The sequence below is a fragment of the Trichosurus vulpecula genome, chromosome 2 (assembly GCF_011100635.1).
Source record: "Trichosurus vulpecula isolate mTriVul1 chromosome 2, mTriVul1.pri, whole genome shotgun sequence".
Taxonomy (NCBI): domain Eukaryota; kingdom Metazoa; phylum Chordata; class Mammalia; order Diprotodontia; family Phalangeridae; genus Trichosurus; species Trichosurus vulpecula.
This window is the reverse complement of record NC_050574.1, coordinates 81,920,540-81,929,090: the sequence shown is the minus strand read 5'-3', so window position 1 is coordinate 81,929,090 and position 8,551 is coordinate 81,920,540. Positions and strand designations below refer to the sequence as shown.

At 43.2% G+C, this 8,551-nt stretch overlaps 1 protein-coding gene across 1 annotated transcript; it reads right to left on the bottom strand.

The window, feature by feature from the left end:
- Nucleotides 1–253: 253 nt before the first annotated feature.
- LOC118836501 (interferon-induced very large GTPase 1-like) lies at nt 254–7,549 on the bottom strand. Its single transcript, XM_036743772.1, has one exon. It carries the CDS (start codon nt 7,547–7,549, stop codon nt 254–256), a length of 7,296 nt encoding a protein of 2,431 aa, XP_036599667.1.
- Nucleotides 7,550–8,551: the final 1,002 nt, after the last annotated feature.

Here is an 8,551-nt window from a genome sequence, read left to right as displayed (position 1 = left end):
AATAATTTATATTCTTGCTCATTGAAAGCTGTGAGATTAAGATGAAGCGTTTCTGGTTCTCCATTGTCTAATCTGTCCTACTAAATCTCATTTTATTTTTTTAACCAGTGATATGGAGTTTTGATGATTACTATATTATTTTATATGTCTAGTAGTGCTATGCCTCCATCATTCATATTTTGAAAAATAATTTCTGAGAGAAAGCATTCTCAAAATACTCTACATTCAGATTCCTTGCTGTCACTGAGGATTATTATTTATTCAGGTCATTCAGCACATCTTGCTTGGTGATTCTGGACCATGCATCAGGAATCTGACCTCTGCCCTTGAATCTGAAGTTGTAATACTCTTCTAATTGTGACCTGAAGCGACACACAAACCATTTCCAGTATGGCTGGGCAGATGTGTCTGGAGTAATGTTCCATGTGGAATATTCACCACCTGCCTGACGATAACTCTTAAATGGGATGGACCTATCATCATTAAGAACAAACAGAAGATCACTTGCCACATAGCTGGTACAGATATCAATTGAAAACTCATCAGTCTTGTACCAGTTTGTGCCTGTAACAGTCTGAGAACGATGAAAAGGGACACTGTGGTCTTCACAGTGATTTGTGGCTGTATTTGTACAAATTGCTTTGCAAAAGGGACATTGCTTCCAGCAGCCACTGAGCTGATCAGAGAGCATAGCCTGAATCTCAGGTACCACATTTTCTATGCATATGATTTCACAGGTCTCTCCTACCTTTTGCATTTCTGTATCAAGGTGTTCATTCATAGATTCCTTGAGGAACTGGATGTCAGCTATCTCCTGGTGTTCAATGCTTCTTAAGTCTCCTCTTGGAAGGGTCAAGTGACGCCCAAGGCGATTACACAATGTGTCTAGCCATATAGATGCAGAATTGTTTTGGTCCTTGGCCAGGAGAGTCGATTCACAAATAGCAGAGAGGATGACTTTCTTAAAAAATTCCAAACTATTACTTAAAAAATTCTTTAATTTCTCATTTCCTCTACTTATACAGTATGCTTGGATCTCTTTTTTAATGTAATTCTTAAAAAATCGTTTTGGTGCATTGATGTATTCCCAATAATTCTCAAAGTTTTCTTCCTTAGCCAGAGAGATGAGAATGTGTTTCTCCAGGTTGGATCGGTTTCCATTGAAAGCAGGACAGTTAGCCCTAATCTCCCCAGCAAGGTCAAGGGCTATCTTTTTCCAGATGGCTATAGGTAGGGAAGCAGTGAGCTTGCTCCATAGGAAGTCAGCAAATGCTGTGATAGAGGTTGCACCTTGGCAGGAAATCTTAAAACTCATAAAGAAATCTTCTCTTTTGTTTTCTAGATATGTGACAGGATCATGTGCTCTCTTGAATGCTGTGTGCATGTCCCTAAATTTAACTGCTGCTCTATGGCATAAACATAAGGACAAATCTATTTTATATTCATTTGTAAACGTGTACCATGCCCCATCAGATACAGAATCTGTCTTCTTGTCAATCAATCGCAGTATTTCATGGAAGTAACTTATGTTATAATCCACTCCCATTCTCAATTTATACTCAATAGTTTCAGTGACCAATGAGATAATGTTGTGGGTAGTTTGCATTATGGACTTCTTATCACTCTCTGCTATGAAGGGGCTGTAAAATTTGTATGTCATCTTCATAGTGACATGTTTTTCATAATCTGTGGAAAATGTTTTTCTTCTGGAATGATCTCGAAGTTTGCTTACCACATTGTGCTCCTGTTTAAAATGGTCCAGAAAGACATTCTCCAAATCAACATCAATATTGGGTTCTTCAGCAGGAGGGGAAGTTGAGGATACTTCACAGACCCACTTTGTCCAAAGTTGACTGAATGTGTCTCTCAGCTCCTCCTCACTTAATTCTTTACCCATTAAGGACAGAGCCACATCTCTGCTTCTTAACAACAGTTCTTTTTCATATTCTGATTTCTTTTGATCCAGTTTATCTTGACTTTTCCTTGAACTAAGGAAATCTTTGGACTTTCTAATACTTTCTGAAACAAGTGACTCTTTAAGATTTCTCAATTTGTTCTCAAAGTTTCCCTTCCACTGAATCAGGATTTCATTCTCTTGGTCTTCATCAAAATATCTTTGAAGCTCTTGCCTGATGGCATCATATTTTTCTGCAATGTTGGCCTCAATAGAACTTCTTGGGAGATCCTGAATTTCTCCATTCTGAATTTGATTGGTCAGCTGGTTCTGCAAATCCAACACATGACTTCTTAGATGCCAGGTCCAGTTATTATACATTGTCTCAAGCTTGATCATGGCCATGATCTCCCAGGTATTCCTAAAGCTGAAGATGAAGTTTTCATTCACCAAGGCTTTCCACAAATCGTGGATCCGGACTTTCACCTCAGACATCTTCAGGATGCTTCCTTTGGATTCTTTTTTGGCAGCCAAGAGAATTCCTCTTTTCAGTTCCTGGATGTTGTGGCTATAACTGGGGTTGGGAGGGGCCATTGGAGGATCGCCTTCCCACAGATGAGCAAAATAATGGACATGAGTGTTAATATCAAACCGAATGACATCACTGAAGCTAGTAATATCTGAGCACTGTTCCTGTTCTGCAGCTGTGGCTGCCATTTTGTCCAGTCTCTCCTGCAGTTGCCTTCTTCCTTCCACATTTTGATCTTTGGCAGTGATTTCCCCCACATTCTGATGCACAAAGAGACAGCTTGGGGAAATGTTCACTTGTTTCATTCTCAGAAAGGCCTGCACAGCAATTTGCAAGATATCTTGCATTTCTGAAGGATTCTCTCCAAATATGTTGATCAAGGTCAGGTTTCCAAGACCAATAACAAAAGTTGCTAGCTCATTATCCCGATTCTGTGATTTACCAGTGAATTCTGGGGCCCTGAGTCCTTCTGTGTCAACCACAAGGACAAAGCCAAAGCCCAGCTCTTCCCAGAGTGTCTCCTCCACCTTCATTAACTGCATGTAAGCTCCTCGTGTGCACCGCCCTGCACTGACATTAAACTGCAGGCCAAACATAGCATTCAGCAGAGTGGACTTCCCTGTGCTTTGGAGGCCAAGAACAGAGAGAACAAAGAGCTTTTGGTCTCCAATTTTCTCAATCAATCTGTCAAAAACAGCTGCTACCCACTTCAGGGGTACATAAGAAGCATCCCCATCCATCAGCTCCAGGGGGTACCCAGAAACCATCAGGTCAGCAGCAATTTGAGGAAGGGAGAAGAAAACAGTGTCCATTTGGGATGAAGATTCTTCCAAAGCTTCATAGATCTGGCCAACCTCTCTCAGGAGATGTTCAATACCCAATGAGGAATCCCTGATCTCCTTGGAGACAACTTCTAATTCCATTTGGTGGCATTTCAAGGAGGCATTCTTTGACCCTTTTTGTTTTTCTGCCATCACCAGGGACCACAACTGGTTGTACCTCTTCTGGAGTTTTTCCAGGTGACTTCTGGTCAGGTTGTCCATGAATGTACTCAGCCACTGTAGGAAATACAGTTCAGTGCTGTTGTCTTTCTCTGAGTGAGACTGGAGGATTTCAAGAACAGATCTCATCAAGTCATTAAGAGGAAATGCTCTTGTTAGCTGTGTTTGTCTTATTATTTGCTTTTCTGTCTCAATTTCACTTTTGTGCTGTTCAAGGCTGCGGTTCCCTTTCTCTCTCAGGTGACAAAGCTCCTTGTCCTTCTTACACCACTGGTGCCAAAGCTCTCCTTGAAGGGGCAGTAATCTCTCCTTCATTTCAGACAATTTCATCTCTTTCATGAGGGCCAGCAAAGCCTGTGCCTTTCCTTTAGCCTCCTGACACTCTTTCCTGTCCACATCTACAAGAAAGCCATGGCGCCGAGCAACTTCAGCACAGTCTTCCAGACTGAGAAAGGGACCTGAAGTCTTCAGCAAACGGTTGATGACACTTGTGAGTTCATCCATTAATTCTGCCTCATTTCTATTCCTAATCCCAATCCTCACTTTCTGGCCAGAATCATTGAATGCATTCTCATCTTTGTCATCAAACAAATAAACCAAAGATTTTGTTGAGTGCCACAGGTCCCGGACCATTTGGACAGTCCTCTCACTTTTATCAGAAGAAGACACAAGGACCACTGTGACTGAAGCAATTTCCTGCAGAAATTGGAGCTGTGTCTCATAATCTTTGGCATCTCCACGGAGATTGGTGAAGGCCACACACCTTTCAAATCTGTCCTCATCTCTTCCCCCTGGACAGAACCAGGAGATCTCTACCATACCTCCCATTAAGAGGCAGGACTTGCTGCTGCCTCGGCAGTGACGGTGGAAAAAAGCATCATGTTTGTGCTTACTCAGGAGAGAGTTCAAGATCTGAGATTTGGAAGAAGCAGCAGAACTCACAACTCTTATAAAGGACACTATGGGGATAGATACCTGGGAGATGAGTTGGTTGTTAAAATTAATAACTGTGTCTTCTCCTGATGATTTGTCCGCCTGTCTCCAGCTCCTCTTGATTTGGCTGAGAGACCAGAGGGGGAATTCTATTACAGAAGTACAGGGATTGGGCACCACAAGGGGGAGAGCAAATTGACAAATGGAAAGTTTGTTTGAAATATATTGTCTCATGAAATCATCAGCACAGTGAAAAATCATCATCTGGGTGTCCATTGGGTGGATGTGGGGTGGGCGTTTTGACAAGAAGTGAGAGGGTGTTTTGTCATCAGACAAATCATCATAAGGATCTGAAGTGTCAGCCTCAAGATTTGTCAGAGTCAGTGTCCCACTGCCCAGTGTGTCTCCATCATCTTTACAGACCAAGTATCTCAGTTTGTAATCCAGCATCAACAGCTTCTGTAGGAAATAAAATGGCAATTGTTTGTCTGTGTCTGGCTGAGTGTCATGTACAGAGGCCTGGTAAATCAGATGGAAATCTGCTCTGCCCATCTTTCTTGGATAGTAATGCTCCAGACCAAGTCTTTTGGCTAAGTCTAAAAAGTTGGAATTTTTTATCACTTCCTGGTGTGTGATGGTACTTGGTTCTGGTTGACAGATCTTTTTCTTTCTCTGAGAAACCCTTTCCAGTTCTTTTTTCACCTGGTCCATCGGTATACAGTTCACTGTAGCTTCATATTCTCCACTGATGAGGAAATTCAGGTCTTTCTCCAGAGTTTCCCAATCTTGACTGGCCCTTGGTTTCAAGAGGACATGAAGCACTTCTTTGGACCATGACTGTCCCATATGGGATTGCATAAGCTTCAAATGTCGCATCTTTTCTTCTGCAGACATAGCAGTAGGTCCAGGAGTTACTGTGAGTCCTATGAACAGTAGGAATGCTTGAGCCCTATAGCTACATTCCTTATTAAGGTACTGGTATTTTTCATGGGCTTCTTTCATTTCACATAACAGGAAATTCAATTCTTCACATCCTAGGAGACAGTGGAAGGTTTGGTTTTCCTCCTTGTACCCTGCACCAGCTGCAATGGAAAGTAGCAGCAGATGTGTGCCTGAATCCTCTGTCTGTTTCAAGGCCTTCAGAAAGGAGCTGAGAGATGAACTGATCTTATAAGTAGCTTTTCTTTGAGCTTCTTCCATTTTTTCTAAGGACTTTGAGTTGTGATTTATTTCAAGAAGGTCATTCTTTACCTTTTCTAAGATCTGAATGAAATCAGCAAACTCTGTGACACCGATATCTTGTTGCTCCTTTGCTGAGTGGAAAACCCACTGCATCATTGGTTGACTCTGTGGGAAGTCTTCCACTTGATAGACATGAGGATACAGAAGGCTACGCAACTGGGATTTAATGAATTTGGTTTCATGAACTGGGAAGTCCTTGCAAAAATTGACAATGTCCACCAAGAACTTCTGCAGGGTCAAGTCTTTCAGGCAGATATTAATCCAAGTGTTATAGTTTCTACTTTTTTCACTCAGCTTTTGCTTGAAGTCCATCAGTTTCATCAGTTTCTCCTCAGGCTCAGTGATTTCCCAGGATTTCACTTCTTCTACAAAACACCTGGCATCCTCCACTGCACTCAATAACTCCTCTCCATGCCGGATCCTTACACATTGGGCAGTCAGGGCTGTGTAAATCTCTGTGAGGCAGCGAGTCACTCGTAGAGGATCCTGAAAATCTTGTCTGTGGTTAGACAGAATTATGTCCCAGACAGGCACTAGCTGGTAGCCTCGGTCAATGACACACCAGGTGTGGTTACTGGCCACAAGACCAGCTTTCCACTGCGGGAGTGAATCCACTTCTTGGGGGCCTCCTGTTTGGTATACAGACATTTGAAATCTTGCTTGCAAATTTGTGGAACTTGTATTGTGAGAATCCATTTGGGACCGAGACTTTGATGGATTTACCATGGCTCCTGCTTTCAACCCAAAACCACTGTAGCTGCCCCCAATGTACACATCAAGTGCCTTTGAGGCTTCTTGCTTCACATCCTGCAGGTCCTCTGACCTGAAACCCTCAGCTACAGCTTTCCACCAGAACACTCCTCCCAAGTGCAATGGGCCCTGGTTTACATGAGAGCCAAACCTTTGGAAAAATGCCTCACATCTATGCTTCAGTAGTTGATGGGTTTCTGCACCATTGGAGTGACTCAGAACTTGCTCCAGCTGTTTTAACTCTTGAAGAGCTGATCTGGATAGGTGGAGCTGATCCCGAGCAAAGTGGCAGAAAGCCAATGGGATATAGCAGAACTTCATGGTACAGCTGTAAGTGTGCTCAGAGCAAGACTTAATGATCTCTCTAGAGTAAGAAAATCTGGTGTCTTTGGCACTGGCCTCCATTCTAAATCCCCAACCTCCACTCTTAGCCAGGAAGCTAACAGTGAAGCCCAGTTTCTCCATGCTCTCAGTAAACATGGACTCTTCATGAGAAGACAAAAACTCCTTTGTTTCCATCCTTGTTCCCTGTGCTGGGCTAAGTAGGAAGAAGTTCTCTGGGAGGCTGAGTAGTTCTTCTCTCTTCCCCAAAAGATCCTCAGGGTTATTGGTTTGGTAAATGCCCTGCAGGGCGAGGCCACCTGACACCCTTTTGAGGAGCTCCCTGTCAGAAAGATTCTCCCTATGGGAGAGTGTGCCCTCCATGAGACTGAGGTGTCTCTTTATGTTTTCTATGACCTCCATTAGGGGTTTTTCAGGGAGTGGCCAGTACTTGGGTGGGATCTCCATGGCCTCCCTCAGCTCCTCTTCTTTCTCCCTCACAATCACCTCCTGGCGGCTTTTGCCTGCTGCTTCCATCTCCCTTAGCTCCTTCAAGGCTGACTGTGCCCACTCTTGTCTTTCCTTCACTGTCACCCAGTGTTTCTCTAGCGTTTTCTCTGAGCCCTGACCACTTGACAGCTGAAGAAGTTTCTCCAATGCCTGCTTCTCCCAAGGATGTTTTGCCTGTTTCTTCAGTGTTAGGATTTCCCTCTGTTGTAGGTGTTGTAAAGCTTGGGCAGAAGTCACCCCCAGGTATTTCTGTAGCTTAGGCACCCAATACTGGGCATCCAGCCCCAATTCTCTCAGCTTCTCCTTCAGCTCTCTTTTTTCTGCATCTTCATAGGGTTGTTTATAATCATTATCCTCTGTTGTAGACATGGCTGCAGGAGAGGAGAGAACATCAATTAGTCAGAACCTGCTTTTACTTTGGTAGGAGTGACACACAGAAGGTATGTGGTGAGAGTGTATAATATAGAAGGAGCTCCACAGGAAATATATTCACTCTCCTCTCCTGCTCCAACAGCATCACTGCATGTAGATGATTTATGTGGAAGCACAAAGGCCTGCTTATTTGGGTTGGTGGCATTTGGAGTCTAGAAAGACCAAAGCTACGTAGAGGATAGAGGTGAGGTCAAGAATGTGAAATGGTTTAAATAAATCATGTGGCTCAATCCTCTCTCCCTTTCAACAATAGCAAAAATCTCTCATTTCAGTGAGGGGAAAATCTCTCCTTCTACTCCTGGTAGCCTCCTGTGTCTTCTCCCCACAAAAGGCTCATCTTCAGCTGATTTGGAACATTTTTACTCAAACCTAAGTATAAAAATATAAACTTCTTGGCCTTAAATAATCTGTACCTACCCTACTTTTTCAATGTTATTCAACATTACTACTCCTTCATCATTCTCTATTCCACCAAAATTTGTTTATAGGCTACTCCCTGATCACAGGTAATTCAATGTACTTAATTGGATTGATCTACTTCCTTATCACTGACTGTTGAAATTCTTTCTTCAGAGCTTAGCTTAGTTGCAATTCCTTCAGTGAAGCCTTGCCCGTGCAGTTCTGTGTCATAGTTCCAAGGTAGAGAGGAACACCTGCAGTCAATCACAAGGGATCAGGGTGCCTGGTCTCAGTTCCAAAGCAAAAGGGAGCATTAGCACTTGGGGTTGCAGGAGAGCAGGGCACATGGTTACAGTTCCAGAGCTAAGCACTTGCATTTGTGGCTACAGGGGAGCAAGGGCACTTCCTGGGTAAAGACCAGAGCACAGACTAGAAAAGCTGTACCCACACCTCTCCCCAAACCACACCCCCTTGGAAGCACCAAAACATTACACACCCTTAGTACTAATTTGTAGCAGCATGAAAAAGCCTGAAGCTTGG